The sequence below is a fragment of the Stegastes partitus genome, unplaced genomic scaffold, assembly GCF_000690725.1.
Source record: "Stegastes partitus isolate 25-593 unplaced genomic scaffold, Stegastes_partitus-1.0.2 Scaffold601, whole genome shotgun sequence".
NCBI classification, from domain to species: Eukaryota; Metazoa; Chordata; class Actinopteri; family Pomacentridae; genus Stegastes; species Stegastes partitus.
In genome coordinates, this window is record NW_007578332.1 from 313,604 (window position 1) to 332,703 (window position 19,100).

Consider the following 19,100-nt stretch of genomic DNA (forward strand, 5'->3'; position numbering starts at 1 on the left):
ACATCTCTTCTCAGGAATGATTCGTCCTTTAACCCAAATTTCTATTTAAATAAATGTATGAAAGCAGTTATTTTCAAGGCACTCCTTAACATATTATTGAAGCTCTGTAGATCATAAAAATATAACACAATACTACTACTATATAATAATAATTCAAAAGCACACAGACAACTACTAATATAGCTGACCTGCAGTCACTGTGATTTTAAATCTGACCATACAAACAAAGTAGGATGACCTTACTTTGCCTGTAGCACAGTGTCTTTCACATGAAGCAGCATGAAAATGGTGCAATTATCAGGTTAAAATATAAATACTGCTGAGTCAGGCTCTGCCCCAAATGTGTCAAGAAGAGTGGATGTGATTCTGAGAGGTACAAAAATCTATCCTGGACCCCAAAAAAGAAGACAAAGAATTGTTTGAGGCAAAGAGGAAATTAAGGGCATCCGAAGGCTATGGCCCTGAATATTTTATGAATAATGTTGGATCCAAAGAATTTTATTAGCTTGTATTTTAACAAAAGAATAATAATTTTTTAAAAAGGGATCTATATACTGGTGTCTGCAATAATAAGATAAGACAGGATTAAACTTTATTAACCTCGAAGGAAATTCTCGTGCCTGATATTGCTCAGAAAAAACAAAATGACATAACACAAGGAATTAAATAAAATATGTAAGCTAAAATAAGGCTATCTATAAATGAAAGTAAAAAATAAAAAACAAAAAAATGAAATATTGCACATTACAGTCACAATTCTGTACATGAAAGTAAAATATTGCACATGTAATCAAAAAATTGTAAATGAAAAGAAAACATTACACATGATAATACAATATTATACGGAAATATTGCACCTGAGAAATGAAAATATTAAATAATATTGCACATTGCGTTTTGTACATGTCATGAACTTAAATGTTATACATCATACAGACACTACGATCGCAAAAAGCATTGAGAAAAGTAATGCTGCAAATGATACTGATATTGCTTCAATTTAAGTGTCTGATGTTTTATCTGTAATGTGTTAAGGCCTTTAAATAAATAATATAAAAACAAATTCTTGTATATATTTGTCTTATTATCTTGTTTTATTTTTTAATTAATATTTATGGTATTTTATTTTATTCTTTTCTTTCTGTAGTTATTTTACTTTATTTTTTAAATTTTCCTATTCCTATTATTCATGCAAATTCCTAGGGCGACACCAACAGCCGAAACCAAATTCCTTGTATGTTGTGTACGTACTTGGCCATTAAAGCTGATTCTGATTCTGATATTATATAGTTGATCAAAAATGTTGGGATTTTACTTTACTGTTTGTAAAAGTAAAAAAAAAAAAAGAGTTATACTTAAAACATTTACATTTAAGTAAACTAATGCTATTAGTTTTTATTAATATTTTATTTTATTTTTTTTTAATTATAGCATTGTTTTACTGTTCGGAAAAGTACAAAAAAATAAATGTTATACTTAAAAAAATAACTTGAATATGGTGCAATGATCAGATTTAAGCATAAAGACTGCTAAGCTAGTGAGCCTCCATTGTGTCAGGATTCTCACAACACCTCACTGGGGCTTTACTGACAGAATATATGCATTATTAAATGTTATACTTCAAAAAAATACATTGCTTGTTTTTTTCGTCTACGTTTCATTTTTGCGTCTTGGTGTGTTATCTTAATTAAAATCCTACAGATTCAGGTGGATGTGATTGTGAGGGGAACAATAATGCATCCCGGGCCTGTTATTATTCTGTCATTATCATGTCCTCTATCAAGGAGCTCCACACTGCACTCATGTCTGTCTGGAGCACTACAAAGGTCCCGTTGCATGTCGGGTACAATATTCCCTAAGCACCGAGTGCGCATGCCCGGCAGAAAACTCCATTATTTTTTTGCTCGGAATTTGTAAGAAAAAAAAAAAAACAGTGGGCAACTGTGAATTGGGGATTACATGGGTCGTTATGATTGTCGGAATACATTTGAATGCTACACGGTTTAGCAGAATAGAGACCAAAGCAACGGCTGGATAGCGGTGGACCGGGAGCGGGACATCCTCCAGTCTTGTTGGGACACTCCAGAATCAAGTAAATTTCAGTCACTTAGCTCTGCTAGCTAGCCTAGCCGATAGCGTTAGCCCCGAGATCCCAGGCGCAGTAAAATGAAGCGTTATTGCCCTTTGTTTTTAAATCAGACTGGCAGACGTCGCATAAATGCTGAGTGCTGATTGCCCGCGCCGGGGCGTGATTTGGATTATGTAACGATTTATTTCACGGCTATTTCTTAAAGTATCAACCGTTTTCAAAACATTCTCCGGCTAGTCCGTTAGCTAGCCAGCTAACTCTTGATTCTCCCGCGAGCCAGAAAAGCGAAGACTCCAAAACTTCGCCAACACGGAGCCTGACGCACTGAACGGTCGGTTGGTCCTGCTAATACAGACGTTAGCTAACGGATATCAATAAGTAAGTGGGAACCGGTGGTCGAATTCATGCAGTTTTATTTGGCGAAGCAGTATTGTGCATTGGGTCGTTTCTTGTTACCGCAGCTAACACGCAAGAGTTTTGCATCGGAGTGTTTTGTGCGCCTGACAGCTGTCACGACAACATAGTACAAAGTAGGGTAGCTTGCTAGCTTAACTGTTAGCCCAGACGCTAGCTGCCGTGTATCAACCGTGCAGTTAGTGGGATATTGCTCCATGGCTGCACACTACATGTGTGTAGAAATTGGTTCAACTATGAAGCTGAGTTTGCTGCTAGAAAAGCAAGTGCTTGCATCGTAGCTAAACGTTCAGTGAATCCCGGGCCTAGCCAAACACACCCTCCTACTTCAAAGTGGCCTCAGCTTGTTCTGAAGTTGTATTCTTTCAGAGAGAGCCATGCATTTGATGTGATCACATTTGAAGTGTGCTCGCATCAGATGAGTTTGCAAGAAAGGCTAATTGCATGAGTTAGTTACCGTGGTCGTCCCTGCCAGATTACATAATCCACCTCCACCTTTCTTTGCAGGCTCTCCATCGTCATCCAAGCCCCTACTCTGATGTGAACTGAGCAAATAAAATCTGTAGGAGTAAAACTGAGGATCTGCCTCATAGCGGAACAACATTCAGGTGTTTGGACAAGTCAGGTTTTGCTGGCAGTCTGTGTGCTTCTAACCCACCAGCATGTACTGTGGACAGTGGATACCCTAGCCAAAACAGATCCTGGCTTCCCAAAGATGACAAGGTATGCTGCATGCTATTCTTCACTTTGTCTTCTTTTTTATTACATAACTGCAACAGTAAACCAAAATACTATTCTTTTGCCACACCCAGTAGTGATATGTTTACATAACACTGTGAGTTTTAAACAATAGAGACAACAGCATGTAACACAGGCATAAGAAAAGCAAATGTCGGGTATTTTCCGAAACCTTTTTCAGTGTGTGGAAGACAACTGGAAAGTTAGGTCTCAGTAACTGACTTGAATTAGCGCAGTACATGAAATCTGACATTGATATTTGGTGTTGTGTAATAAGTTGAGTGGGACCCACACATTTGATGAGCAGGTTGCTTTAATTAAAACATTGATATTGTAGGGAATTGGCTGCAGACACATTTTCTAAATCCTTGTGTGTATGCTTATTTAGTGACTGACAGAGGCTCGACAAACGACAGTGATGCGACAAACTATAGCTGCATATACTTTATAAAGAAGTTCAAGCAAGTGGGGACCTTTTGCTGGCTTTTGGCCATAATCTTAAAGTCAGCTTGAATATTTTAAAGCTTGGTATCAACCTTGAATGTTATAAACAGTGGTAAAGTGGCATCAAAGTGACATTCAGTTGCCTATAATACAAGAAAAATTCATTTCTAAATGCTACCACTGCTGTAAGATGTTTTTAACCTTAAAAAAATGACTCAAAAAGCATTTAGGCGATGACGCTGACTTTACAAAGACAGAAGAATTATTTTTCTCCAAAAGGAATATGTATTTTTTTTTTTTACTTTTGCTGAGCTTCATTGTATGGGGTTAAAGAAAAGATGTGAAGAGGTGCATACCACATGAGCTAAAACACCCATATCAGTGAGGTTCCCGGTTTGACTCTTGGCCGGCCCGACTTTTACTGCCTGTCTGCTCTCTATCACCACGCTGCTTGTCTATCTTTACTGCACGCTGTCAAATAAAGGCAAAATCGCCACAATAGAATCTTTGAGAAGAAAAGACGTGTTAACACTTCGCTGCTTTTCCAAGGTGCTGGCAGGCCGCAGCTACAAAATGATGGGAGGCAGCGAGACTGTCAGTGGGGACAAGGATGGGGTCCATACAGCTGCAATACACGTCCCCATCGGCTGGCAGAGGAGAGTGGAAGGAGGGCAGGTGATCTATGTCAGGTGCGTTAAACAAAAAGACATTTAGCCTCGTTGCTGAGGTTTATGAATATTTGAGGAGAACATGAATGAATAACTGTGTACATGTGAATGTATTTTTTGCTGCATCATTTATTCTGGATAAATGAGAATGCTGGTTTTGCCAAGATAGTTGGAGGGATATAGCATGGAAAAATGTTTGTGGCTTTGTCAGCTGCCAAGGTGGAAACTGTGGCGGAAATAGGATTTCAGTGCAGTGGCGTTTGTTGTCTGTCAGCAAGAAGAAAAAAATAAAATACCCGACAGAATTTCATGAGATTTAGTGGAGAGGTAGATCACAGGAAAACGGAGAACCTATAAAAATTTTTGGTGTGGCTCCAGATAACGTTCTTTGAAATTGTGAGGTAGGGAAGCTGCCTTGGCGGAGGACGACACTGTCTGAAGGCTCTTCTACTTAGGATTTGTGTCTGAAATCTGCATAAAGATGCAGTTTTTTTTTCAGAGGCACTTATAGGTAAAGCAAGGAGAGGAGATTTATAAAAATCCTTCAGTTAGTCAGGCCTATTAGTTAAATTACCGATCTGTTTAGTCACACTGGGTCTTTGTCAGGGTGTCAACAAAAATATAAAAATATTCATCTAAATAAGGCCTTTATCACTTCTCATTGCCCTACACTGCCTAAAATAAACACTTTCCTTTTCTTTGCTGTGATCAGTTATCTTCAAGAGCACCTTAACAATGCAGGTGTAACGCAGTGAGGATCAGACCTCCTCTTGTGTTGTACAAGGAATTTCCTTTCGCTTAATTACTTTGGCCTGCTCAGGGCAGAAGAGGGCATTTTGGTTTGAAACCAAATATTTAGTCAAACAGTGGGTATTGCTCAAAATGAAGCTGAGTAAAATATGACGTTTTTTTGACCCTTGGCTTTTTAGAGTAATATACAAGCTAGCTGGATGGAGAGAAGTTTGAATGTTGTATAAGCTGCACTATAATATGAAAACAGCTCATTTAGATTTCAGCAATAACACAGAATAGTTGTAAGCTAAAAACAGCACACTAGCAAGCCAAAAAAGAAAACAGATGACACTGTGGTATTGAAAGTCTTCATCTACGGCTACGGTGTCATCACCACAAGTATCCTGTGAGCACTGCACAATTGGTTACTTGACTTTAGTTTAATTTCAGACTTTTTTTTTCAAAATTGTACTTTATGGATACTGAACATTTTGGAGTGGTAAGATTTCTGAAATGGGACTATCTTTTTTCTTTTTTTTAAATCTCTATTTCTATTAACTGTGTTCTCTTTTTAATTGCCATAGGCAAAATGTGATTGCAGAGTTTTTTTAATAAAGCAAAACACCACATCTTTCAGTTTGCAGTTTGCAGTCTTGCAGATGGCTAAAAGTGCTGAATTCTTCCTCATTTGGTCTTATTCCTCCCTGCCTCCCTCCTGTAGTCCCAGTGGCACTGCCCTGTCAACTCTGGATGAGGTCAAGACCTATCTGTTGACTGATGGCACCTGCAAATGTGGTTTGGAGTGCCCACTCATCATCCATAAGGTAAGGCCAGTCTAGAAGTTGGTTTGCTTTGTGTATGTTTTTGTGTGTGTGGTAAGGTTTGACATAAACACACACACACACACACACATATATATATATATATATATATATATCCCATATTTTCTTTAACCTTCTGAATTTACAATTGTAATGAGCCCTTTGATGTCGGACCTAGTGTTCCTCTGGGAGTGCACATTCACAAGTAAAAGACTTCTGTTGACGAATGTGCACTTCACATACACGTATTTATGCAACATGGTGCAGACTGTATATTCTCTTGGAACACACTTGTCCAGGTTAGTTTTGCCCATTTTTGCTTGGTGAGTATCCTCACAAGAATGTAAAATACCTGCATCGGTGCTGTCAGCTGTCCTACATTTGATTAAATGTTATGCATAGAGCTCTCTTTGAATTGTGACTTTTATCTTTTATCTTGCAGGTTTTCAACTTCACTGTGGGCGTGAAGGTGGAACAGCACAGCCAGCCATTAGGCAAAACAGAGCAGGACATGACCAAACTGTGTAATCACCGCAGGAAAGTGGTGGCGATGGCTGCTCTGTGTCGGAGTATGCAGGCCTCACAGCTTCCCTTTGCCAACTTTCATCATCCAGGTAAATTAAAAAAGTGGAGACACATTATATTAGACAACCTCCTCTTGCATCTCTGTGCACTCAGACGTTATTCAAAAACATCACAGACAAGTAGTTTTAACATTTATCTACACTAATTTCTACAGATTTACTTTAAAAAATGCTGAACAGCATCATGAAGGACAGGTTCATTTTAATTTTGGTGTGAATGAAGTGTCTGTAAGGTGTCACCAGTTCATGTCTGCTCTACAAAATCATTAAATGTTGGTGCTGAGTGTGCCCTGTGCACAATAGTACCCCCATGTACAAGACTTCAATGAGACAAAGATCTTGCAGGTCCTGCAGGATCCACCACAAATTTGCTACGTGAGTAAGAATGCAGAGTTAATGTTGTCATCTTCATGCTAAATCGGAGATTAAATTTCATTTGTGAAAGAATGAAGGGCTGTTATTATCGGGCTTAACCATGTCTGTACAGTTGAAGTCGGAAGCTTCCGTACACCTTAGCCAAATGCATTTAAACCCAGTTTTTCATATTTCCTGACGTTTAATCCTAGTAAACATTCCATGTCTCAGTTCATTTAGGAACACTGCTTCAGAATGGGAAATGTTAGAATACTGGGGGAGAGAAGCATTTCTTTCAGGTTTTATGTCTTTTGTCACATTCCAAGTATGTCAGAAATTTAAGTACACTTTGCTAGTATTTTGTGTCGTTACCTTTAGAACGTTTAACTTGGGTCAAATGTTTAAGGTGGCCTTCCACAAGATTCTCACAACAAGTTGCTTGAGTTGTTCCCCTTCTTCTTGACACAACTGGTGTAACTGGATCAGATTTGCAGGCCTCCATGCTCACACATGCTTTCTCAGTTGCTGCCCACAAATATTGTGTTGGATTGAGGACAATATCTTGATCTTGTTGTTGACTTGAAGACCCATTTGCAACCAAGATTTAACTTCCTGGCAGATGTGTTGAGATGCTGCCTCCATACATCCATTTAATTTTCCGCCTTCTTCTTCCATCCTCTTTTCTTTCGTGCACCAGTCCTCTCTTTGTGTGTTTTTCTGTCTCTCTCTTCTTGCTAACTTTTATTAGGGCCTTTGTATAATTACATGAACAAGAATGAACATTAGAAAAAAGGCAACAAAACCCATAACATGCAGATGAAAAAATGTAATTTATTCTGATTCAAGCAAAACCCGGCAAGAAACATAAATATGTGTTTCCTTCCCTGAAGAAATGATCAGACAGATTTTCTGTAGGAAACATCACTGAGATGTGAGTGATTGTGAGATACACGTGGGAGTGGGTCGGGGCATCTGCATGAGCAGACAGTGATCCTGAAATCCTGTGGGAGCAGGTGTGGGATTGAAAAAATTAATTCCATGTAGACCTTTTTGTCTTACGTGTTGGTCAGTGCAGCAGCTGTCAGCCACACAAAATTGAAGCCAATGTACTGCACACTGAAACATTTTGTCTCTGCTGATAATTTAATAGTGAAGAACTTCAAACTTTGAAAATAAGTACATGTTGTGTTTCTGCAATTCATGTCTGTCAGTACATTAAACTATCATTTTTCCACATCAGCCTGTTTTTATTTAGGCAAAATCCATGTCAAGACACGTTTCTCTTTAATTGATTCCTACTTCTACTCGCTTGCTGATGTGCATTTACCATAGCTCTGCCATACAGTGTTGAAAAATCACAAGCACGTCAAAACTTTTCGTCTGTGTCTGAACTGGTCCAGTGGGTGAAACGACTATGACTCAACAAATATCAACTGTGGTGTTCACACCACTGTGTGCAGTATTCAGATGCTAAACAACCCTCATGACTGTGTGCAGGATTGTAATCAATGATTTAGCTGTGCAATGTATGATCTAAACATACATGTGCTGTTGGGGAGTTGCTGCTGACCCAAGCCTTTTCTGTGTTCTTCATTGTGTTGCTGCATTTGTGCACATATTGAGCTCACTTGTTTGTATTTCATGACTCCACTCTCCTCTCTTTTAAAGATTTATATTATCTCCTGTGGAAGCCATTTCATTTTTGTGTACTTTTGTATTGCAGTTGTCGACACATGTTCTTCTTCCGTGGATACATACATGTTTTTATTTACTGTGAGATAATAGGACAATAAGTTTCTTCAGCTGGTGTTTGGTTGTATAAATCACATTCCTAATACCCTGCATGGCTAAAAGATTGCACCCCATTTGCTCATAGCATCAAAGATCAGAGTGTTTTTCCTGACAATTGAATAAAGACTTGAGATTTGTCAGTCGCATTCATTAGTTTATCAGTCATACAGTAGTCCTTTTCTGAAAGTAAATGAAGTAACAAGTTGCGGCATTTGTATCTCTCCACCTCCAGAGGTGAGCAGTCGAGTGGACAGCCGTGATCCAAAGGGGGAACACGCAGAGCGTGAAGAAGAGGACCGTGGCATCTACTATCCAAAACTCCATCCAGTCCCAGCTCGACCCCACAACAACCTCCACCCGAACCCCTGTGCCAGCCCCAAATCCTCCCACCATTTTATTTACCCGTACAATGGTTCCTCCCCTGTCCTTCACACAGGCACAAACTCTCACCATCCCCTAGATGCTTTACGAAGACTTCACCATCCTCCTCTCACAGCATCCTGCTCCTCCTCCAGCTCCTCATTCCCAGCTTACAGTACTTCCCAGAGGTCCCCCCGCACCCCCACACCTCAGAACATCAGTCAGGGTCAAAGAACATCCAAAACCCCAGAGACTCCTGGCTCTCCTCGGCTAGGACCCCTTTCTTCACCTCCTCCCTCTTCCCCTATGACCCTTGGTGGAGGAGGAAGAGGAGCACAGACTCATCATCCTCATGTTGTCATCATGGGTGGCTCCCCCCTCTCCCCATCTCCCTCCCTCTCACCCTCTGTCCATAACATGTGTTTGTCTCCTCACCAGCGATCCCGCCACCCTTCAGCCTCTCCTTCTTCCCTGTCTGAGTCGGGAGGAGGCTCCACAGTAGCAGAAGGAGGAGGTCTGATGGGAAGTAACTTGCCTCAGAGGAGGAAATCCACCTCTTCCTCTCCACACTCCCCACTCCCCGGTGGATCCCCAAACCCCAGCCCCCACTTCCCTAAGTACAAGCTAGAAGACATCTTGGAGCAGTTTAAGAACTCAGGCAACAGCAGCACTAATAATCACCACCTCCTAAACCCTACTAACCCCTCCTTAATGACCAACCAAAGCAGCAGTAACCCTCATGCGCTCTCCTCGAAGGCCTCAAAGAGTATGATGACTCCGACCTCCAGTGCAGGAACACCAGGTTTTGGGTTGAACTCTGGAGGGCCCTCTAGTTTACCTCTGGGGCCATTTCTGAACCACCATCATAGCCATCAGGGCAAGCTGTCACACCCAGCTTCTTTCCCCGCAAGCAGCTTGCTCTCTGCAGCTGCCAAAGCTCAGCTGGCTAACCAGATAACCCACGGCCAGAGCTCAAATGTGGCCAGCAGTGCAGGGAGCTTGCCCTCTTCTCTGGAGGTCTTGAAAGAGGCACAGCAGCAACAGTCATCAAAGGTAACAAACAGCACTTTACATAACAGCCACTCTCCCTCCTCCATTGCTTCTACTAGGCTTCCCCATCCCTCCCTCGCAGCAGCTTCTGCCGCCCTCTTTCCTCCATCCCACTCTCTGGTCCAGTCCCTGGCTTCCTCCTCGCCCCACCTGCCTCCCACAGCAGAGCGGAATGCGTCGCACAGGAAGAGGCAACGGCGATCTCCCACAGTCCTCAGTATGTTAAGAGACACCCAGCAGCTGGCTAATGGGCCGCGGAAGACCCCACCAGAGGATACCGTTACTGCTACAGTTATCAACCTTTCCTCCTCTTCATCTTCGTTCCCCTCCTCCTCCTCGCACTCCTCCTCTACCTCAGCTGTGCAGAACCAGAATGCTGTCATGTTGGATAACCATCCTCAACTCCTGCCTGGGCAGATGCCCAGGCTTCCTGCTCCTCGACCGACAGCACACCTTTCCAGGCCTCCTCGGCCAAACGAGGCTCTGGATTTCACTACGGGCCTAACACCTCCACCTCTTGGCTTGGATCCTCCAACCCAGCCTCTGTCTGCTCTGTTACACCTTCTCAGTGTACAGAATGCACAGGCTACAGCCTCAGCATCTAGCTCTGCATCAGCTCAGTCAGGATCCGTGTCTGTTGAAGGAGGTGGACACACTAAGAAACAGAGCCCCAGGCTGTCACCCTCTTCTCCTGCCCTTCATTCTAATGTCAGGCACCCACAGACTCGGTCACCATGCCGAACAGATAACACTAATCCTCTACCCTTGGTGCCGCAGCAACTTTCTCCTCCACCAACCTCCTCTCACTTCACGTCATCACAGTCTCAGTCTCGTCCTCAGTCTCGTAAATCAAGTCCTCTGAAAAGAGATTCTCCTTGTACAGTGCTTCCCAACTCAAATTTAGCTTTCCACAATAGCAGCAGCCCATCTCAGCAGACGTCCCCATCTCCTTTTGACAAACATCAACCAACTGATAATCACATTCCTACAACAGACTCTGTTTCCCAGGCATCTTTACAAGCCTCACCACAATGCACTGTGGCAACAGAGATTGGTACCAGCGTATCTGCATCAATGGACCTGAGTCATTCTCAAGGCAGTGTTTCTATAGGGATATCCACTTCCCCAAAGCCTCTCGATCTTAGCAACCATGTCCTGGCCCTTCTTGCAGCATCCTCCACTGTGCCCCAGGGGGAGGGCAACTCCTCTAACCATACCACTGATGTTGAGATGTCTTCCCCAGGAAATCATACTGCAGGTAAATATTCAGTCTGAATGATATTTTTTAGTCTAAACATATGATATATGTAACTTTTACGTTTTTGCATGTTTACAGACGTTATGTGGTTCGTAGAGTCTTTTGAATGTACAGAAAATGAACCCATATAGACATCAAAATTCTCATTGGATTTTGCTCATTCAAATTCGAATAATGCAAACTACATTTGTGGCCACAAGTTCCCCTTTTAAATCAGGGTTTATAAGTCATTCTATGTCTTAGGATTGTTCAGGAAAAAACATGCAGACTTTGTTTTCTTTTTGTTTCTTGTATGGTGTTTTGCAGTTAACTATCAGTGCTCAGTTCTGTGTTCGAGTCAACACAACAGTCCTATAGTTTGTAAAACAATGAATGCCATGCAGTTCAAAATCCTTTTATACTTTTTTTTAACCAATTGATAAGTCAGCCTGCAGAGAGGTGAATAATTCATGTCTTTCCAACAGGACCAGAGGAACCTGGATATGTGGACCAAAAGGCATCCGCATTAAACAAACCCCCAGCAGCCACCAGTCCTGGACTCACGATCTCCTCTCGCCAAGGAGAGGATCACAGTCCCCATACCCCTTCAACTGTGGACTCAACCGCTCCCTTACCTCTGGCAGAAGCCTTCCCCTTCATGAACCAAGAGCAGCTGCTTCAGCTGCTGTCATCCACAGGAGGCCTGCCATCTCTCCTGGACCCCACAGTCCTGGCTTCATTGCCCCTAGGAGGACTGTGGTTGGGAGGGCAACATGCCCAGATACCACCTGCTAATGTTACACCACAACCACCACAGAATCTTGCAGAGCAGCAGCAGTCAGAGCAGCAGCAGTTACTGATACAACAACAAGACACGCAGCAGCAAAACCAAGATCAACAACAGAAGCAACAGCAGATTACCAACAGTCCTCTGTTTCCCTTGTTGCCCTTGTTGAGTGGTACACAAGGGGAGCTGCCACTGAACCTTTTGGGTTTGCTAAACCCGCTCCCAGCCCCAGCCTCTTCTGCAGGACAAGAAGCCGATTTAACAGAAAAACCTAGCCTTCAGGCTCTTCTTATGGCGTCCTTGTTACTCGGGCAACAGCAGGCCTCTTTGTTACCTCTGTCTGCACTGGGTCAGTTGAGCCAGGTCAGCTTGGAAGTTCCTATCCAGCAGTCTCAGCAGATCCCTGCCACATTGGAGGGCCTCACTCTGGATAAGACCTCTGGTCTCCTGGATCCATCCACCCTGACAGGGCCGGGCCTCCTGGAAGTCACCCAGGGCCTTCTTCCCATTCCTGCAGGAGCTGAGGGCTCTATCCAGGCCCTACAGTCTCTGCTTCTCCCTGCCACTCTTCCTCCTCACCCTGCAGCCTTCCTGCCCCTCAGCCCTGCCTTGCTCACTGCTGCCCTGAGCGCTGCTGAGCTCCACCCTCCTCCCAACACCCAGTTAGCTCCTGCACAGCAAACCCAACATGCCCAACCTCAGGTAGGCTCCCTTCCTCCAATAGTTCTTTCCTCTGAGCTCTTCCTAGTTTCTCCAAAAAACCTAGAAGCTCATTTCCTTAGCTGCTCCATTGTTTTCTGCTGTGTTAGTTGCCCCATTTCCTCAAAAACTAATCAGTGAATTTCCTTTACTACTAAAAAAAAAACAATGTTTAAATGAAACCTGTAGACTGTTTTTGTTTCACAGTGATGGGGGGAAAGGGGGCTCTGTTCAGTGTTTGCAAAATAGCTGTAATTGTTCCTGCATCCTTCAGATCATCAGGTCTTTTTTTTTTTTTTTTATAATGCTGATCATGCCTCATTTTCTTGCCAAATCAGGGCAGAACTCTGTTCTGGCTATATTTCAGTTTTAATTTTTGCATTTCAAAAAGTAAAGTATTTCTCTTTTTCTGTCTCCACCTGATCTTTGACTGTTAGTTTGTCTCTAAAACTCTCTTCCTTTCCATTGCTCTGCTCTACTCTTCAGGTACCTACTGATGCTGGTGTTGACACCCTGATCCCTGTATCTCTCCAAGGCAAGGACAACCCCATCCTCCAACAGTTACTGCCCACTTTGCTTAACCCTGCTATCTTAGGTGAGTTCCTTGTCGCCCTGTTTGTTTTTCCTGATTATCTTAGGAAGAAATAAAATGTGTCTTTGCAGTATTAAACTTCACACATAGTAGGGGTTTTGTAGCAGTAAGCACATATATCAGTGCATCTGTGTATTGTGTCTTTGTAGGAGATCTTCCTGGCATCACAAGCCTCCACAACATGCTGGGGATTGGAGCTGGTTCCATTCTCCTACCCCCAGTCCAGGCCTCTGCTTTGGGAATGCCACTGCTGCAGGGCCCTGATGGAGCCATCAACCTGCTCAACAACATTCAGGTAGATAACTGGAATGGAGTTTGCTGAATTTAGAGCATATGAAAACACATCTGCTTTACTGTACTCCGTACTGTGTTTGGTCAGTCTGCTGTAAAACCTCCATGACAACCTGACTGTAAGTTCAAACACTTTGCTGAGTATATGAGTATGAGTTAATTTCATGCACACTTGTGTGAGTGTATGAGTCATGAGTTCTGACAGCAGGACTAGAAAATAATCCCACATGGATTCACTAGACTTTGACTCGGTCTTTCTCTGTAGCAAAGAGCAGTGTACAAAACATTACGGCTGCAGCCTCTTTAAGTAGCGCCATCACTTTCCCTGGTTAAAATAATGAAAGTTACAGCACCAGATTGTATCAGCTGTATGGGATTGGATTCAGTATTAGTAAATGCTACAGGATTCAGATCTGGATCAGGGCCAAAAAGTTGACATTTTAAAGTTTTTTTCTGGGTGTTATAGATTGTCTGGTTATCACAAACTTTAAATATATGTATGAAGTGTGGATAGTTGTCTTTGGATTCTTTTGCATCAAGGAGAAAGCACAGTAATGTTTCTTTTGGAATCTTTGTCCGTTATTGACTGCATCAGTTTTACATTTTGCGTTTCTTTTTCCACCAGCTAAACCTTGCACCGGCCACAGAAGGAGAGAAGCCAGTCTCATTGCAGGAAACCCAAAGCCCTGCCCCACAGGAAGACATACCAGCCAGTCAAATCACTCCTGAAGTGGTCCCAAGTCCCGTTCCAGCTCTCGCTCCAGCTCCTGCCCAAGTATCCCCCCCACCCACTCAACGAGGATCTGAGGGCAGGTCTGTTATTGATCCTTACACCTCTTTCATGGACACGATTTATACCTCCTTCCTTCAAGTCAGTGCTAAAGAGCAGGAAGACGGGGCCCACTTGGGGCCATCTGACCCCACTTCACCCTTCTGTGCCTTACCGCCGGTTTCTTTCCCTGTGGAGCACCATACCCCGTCCACCACTGTCCCAACTCTACCGCAGGCAAGTGCCCCAGTCTCCCTCAGCCCACGTCGCGCTTGTTCCCTCCGCAACCCGGACTTATCCCGACTCAACCTGGAAGCAGCAGCTCATTCCCCAGCCCAGGGGACCCCCAAACCCACTGAGGATGGCTCTACGTCACCCTTGCAAAGGAAAACAGTCATGGTAGAGGGACATACTCACCCAGAGCCTCCTCTGCCACCCATATACTTGGAGGAGGCAAAGACAGACTGTACGGGGCCTGCTGCAGCTGTGTGCCCCTATGTAGAGGCAGAGGTGGATAGGCAGGGGCATCTTCCCCATGCAGGGTACCTCAGTCCTAGGGATGGATGCAGTGGGAGGCCCAGTGAGGAAACGGCCGGGACATTGCTGCACAACGAACAGGGAATGGTAAGTCATGAGTTTAGTGCTTCCTTCAAACTCCTAGAACAGATCGGGTCGGCATCATCATCCTGCTGAGACCAGAATTTGAGCTTTGGTTTGGACTGTAAAAACAGAGGGATGTAGCATTGTGATGAACTAAAACAGTTGTGTTTTAAGTCAGATCAATTCTGTTCTTGTCATATAATTTCTGGTTCTACCTCTGTAGGATCAAGCAGAAGCTGCGGGTGGAGCCAGAAGAGGAAGGAAAAGGAAACAAACGTAAGTTGCCTTTGCATTTCTCATATCTACTCCGGAGAGGGAATCGCCTGACTAAAATCAATTTCCAGTAAAAATCAGTGACTCAAATGAGCCTTTCGTTTTGCTGATGTTTCACTGCGACTGTTCTATCAGGTTTATTTGGTTCTACAGTGTTATTAATGTGTTTCTTTATTTATTAGGCTACAGAATGTGTTAGAAGACTTCAGAGACATGGATGCAACAGCACTAGAGGAAACCAAGGCTACAGTAAGACCCAGCTCCCCCCTTACGTGACTTACAGATCTATTGTTTTAATTATCAGCAGCACTGGTAGTATTATTGAAGTGTTTTGAGACCAACTGTTTCTACGCCAAAAGTCTTGTTTTCCCCTAGTTGTTGGAATTTTCTGTTGTTACTTTCCAACAGCTTGACATGTTTTAGTTGATCCCATGACTTTTCTGTAGCCCAACATGAGGTTCACATTTGTGGTTTTGAATGAAATGTCCCAACAGTTATCGGATCTGCTTTTGCTTTATTTTTTGAGCAAAAGATAGCATGCATACACGATGAACTAAACAATATGTTTCCTGCTATGCATTAGTATGTTGGCATTGTTGTGATAATATTAGGATGCTGACGTTAGTATTTAGCTCAGTACAACATAACAAAGCTGCTAGCATGATTGTGGAGCACCGAGCACTGTTTAATATCAAGTAGCTGCCATTTTACTCCTTTGGCTTAATTGATGTATGTAAATGATTTAATTGACCTATGTAAATAACCATGATTGAAGGTGTTTTAATTTGTTTACCCAAGGATACATGGAACCTTCTTTACTTGCTTTTTTTCAAGCCAAAGTAACAGTAATGCTATTGATGGAATATTCTCAATGAAAATTATCAATAGGCTAAAAAGTTTTACAATCTGCGTTCTATTAGCTGCAACATTAGCATTGTAAAACTGATTAATCAGCAAACCAGGACGAAGAACACAAACACTGCTGTGCAACGCATTCTGTATCTACATGATGTCACTCAGTGGCATTAATGTTGAACGCCTCAGTGTGTTTCTTCAGCTGAGAATCTGTATCACTTATAGAAAATATCATCTGGAAAGGAGTTGGTGAAAGGATGGTGAGTCCTACAGACAATTTAAATCGCTGATCAGAACCTTCTCTGCTGCAGGTTAGTTGTGCAGCCAGTGTTACCGGTTACCAGTGTGATCTAGCAGCTTACATAAGAGACACCTTTGGGCGCCGCTATAGCTCACCTGGTTGAGCTGGCGTCCCATGTACAGGGCTACAGTCCCGATGTGGAGGTCATGAATTCAAATCCCGCTCATGGCCGTTTCACACACGTCCTCCCCCCATTCTTCTCCCCCACTTTCCTGTCGCTCTCTCACTGCACTATCCAATAAAGGCCAAAAAAAATAACTTTAAAAAAAGAAACCTTTGTGATGCTGAAAACTCTGATTTTAAGCTCAGCATATCTCGCTAAACCACTAATCTTGCTTCGTAGTAAACTCCTCTGAGCTAATTTTCAAAGCTCATTCTTGGTTTTCAAACCAGCAGTTGAGAAAGATGATCCTATAAGGTGGGGAGGTTGTTTTGTTCAGCTTCTTAAATACTGAAAACAATAGACTGAATCAGTGCAGCCCTGAGGGGCAGGATTGTGTCCTTTACACTGTACCACTGTGAAAGGTTAAGTATACAAAGGATTTGCTGAAGAGACAAGTTTCTGCTCCACGCTGAGAATCTAGGAATGATGTACAGTTCTAGCTGCGGTGGTTAGGGTTAGGATTAAAGTCATTCTTGCACTCGGGTCTGGAAAAAGAAAAGCCGGATGTGACTGAGTTTTCTCTCTCTCGTTTCAGACAGCACTGCTGAAGCCTGAGAGGTCAGTGCGCGGCAGACGGAGACGAGGCGCCAGGTCTCAAAGGCAGTGATTGGTGGAGGGTGCTGTCAGTCAGAGCTGTTCACCATTGAAAGGCGGCCCGATGCTTTTCTATACCCCTCCATCTCTCCACCCTCATCACTACTGTTTAGACCTTTTTTTTTTTTTTTTTTTTAAATTACAAAAAAAAAAATCAACTGCACTAATACGATGCTGTTGTCATGTCAACCATTGTGGCAACCACTATAAAAATACACATAGGAGAAAGATCTAGTCTGATGAATTTATTTTTGAAAAGTGTAAAAAAAAAAAAAAAAAAAACATTTGAAGAGAGATTTTGTGGATACTTTTTCACTTAGGTTTTCTTGTAGGTCTTAGGTCACAAAATAATGGTTGCTTGACATTGTGATCAAAGATCTGTCAGTTAGGTTGGTGTTAGAATTATATCAATGAGAAAACATAAAACAAAAAAAGAATACTGTTTTCTTCTCATCAGTGTGTTACTGTGAGTCAGGATAAAGCCCATCTACTTGAACGATGCTCTCTGTTGAAAGTGTGTCTGTACACGTTTGGGTGAGTGTGTCCTTTTTTGTGTGTTTTTTTTGAGTGTGTGTTGGACAACAGTGCTGTTGCTGAGCCCCTATTGTCTGACCGTTTGTCGAATTTATTTCTGTTTCAGTAAACAAGACCCTGTCTGTTAGTGAGATTAAGGGCTCTTTTGCGGTTGTGTTTTGGAGACAGCGGTTGTATTTCAAAGAAACATTCCTAAGGTTTTCGGAAAGTGCTGAAAGAGAAGGAAAAGACTTGATTTTTTTTTTTTGGTGTATAAAATAACCTTTATATGGGACAAGCCAAGGAAGTTATATGGTTCACCCTATCAGGTTTCAGATCACATGCAGGAAAATGAGTTATTCATTGGATGTGATTCCACATGTCCTGTGAGATGTTTTGTTGAAACGTTAGAAAACCTCTTCTGTGCAACTCTCCGAGTCATGTTTAAACACACCAGGGATCCCCAACAGATCGTAGAAAGTAATCTGATCATGTTGAGATTTTTTGTTATTTGTTCCACAGCAAACCCGGGACAACTTTTCAGCATCGTTGTCATTTTGGAAACCCATTTTTTACATTTCACATGCTGTGTTGTTATTTGTCTCTGAAGAATTACGTGCAACTCCGGTGCAATGGAGCTTATTTAAAATATCATCCCCCCCAACTTAGAACCCTCCAGCTACAAGGTCACGGTGTAGAAACGGAGATAACGTTTTGCAATGGAGTGTTTGCAGGAACCCTGAGTTTGCAGAAAGGTGCTGTTTGTCCTTTAATCGGTTGAATGGATGGATGGAAATACTTAAACGCAGAGAGCGATGTCTTACGTGGATCTGTTGAGTCCGTGTGTTACTGTGGATTTGGAGTGATATCCTTCCTCTGTCTCCTCATATCACTGTTTGAGCTCTCCTCCACACACTGCCCTGTCTCCCCCCCCACCACCAAGAGTACTGGCATCTCTTAGCTGTATTTAAAATTTAAAAAAAAGAAAAAAAAAAAGAATAAAGAAAAGTGAAAAAGAAAGCAGATTATGCAATTTCTACACTTGGAGATTTGTACATATGTACAGTTAATGTGTTTTATTTTGATTTTATATTGTTAGAGAAAGACGAGAGAAAACAATGAATTGTGAATTTTTCTGGGAATTGTAATTAAGTATTTTTCTCATTCTACCCCTTGCTTTCAATACTTATGTTTAAAAAGACGATTAAATTGTGGACTGTAGCTTTCTTTTTTATATGGGAGTCATTTTTTATTTAATATTAAACTATTTACAGAAAATGTACCTTGTGTTGATTTCTGCTCTGAATAGTCATGATGCGCTTTAGAGACACTGAAATGCTGCTCCAGCTCTCACACAATAAGGATTATTTTGGGGCATTTC

The 19,100-nt window shown here is 42.3% G+C and overlaps 1 protein-coding gene across 2 annotated transcripts; it reads left to right on the top strand.

Moving 5' to 3' along the window:
* The first annotated feature begins 1,903 nt into the window (after positions 1-1,903).
* On the top strand, positions 1,904-19,001 carry mbd6 (methyl-CpG binding domain protein 6). 2 transcript variants are annotated; one of them, XM_008289258.1, is made up of 13 exons: positions 1,904-2,092; positions 3,011-3,226; positions 4,235-4,374; positions 5,807-5,909; positions 6,349-6,520; positions 8,868-11,303; positions 11,768-12,771; positions 13,255-13,363; positions 13,510-13,655; positions 14,277-15,044; positions 15,244-15,296; positions 15,476-15,542; positions 17,148-19,001. In XM_008289258.1, the coding sequence occupies exons 3-13, from the start codon at positions 4,259-4,261 to the stop codon at positions 17,217-17,219; spliced, it is 5,046 nt and encodes a 1,681-aa protein (XP_008287480.1). In that variant the 5' UTR covers positions 1,904-2,092; positions 3,011-3,226; positions 4,235-4,258; the 3' UTR covers positions 17,220-19,001. The 2 variants fall into 2 exon arrangements, with proteins under 2 accessions (XP_008287480.1, XP_008287481.1); XM_008289259.1 differs by lacking the exon at positions 1,904-2,092 and adding an exon at positions 2,099-2,467.
* Positions 19,002-19,100: the final 99 nt, after the last annotated feature.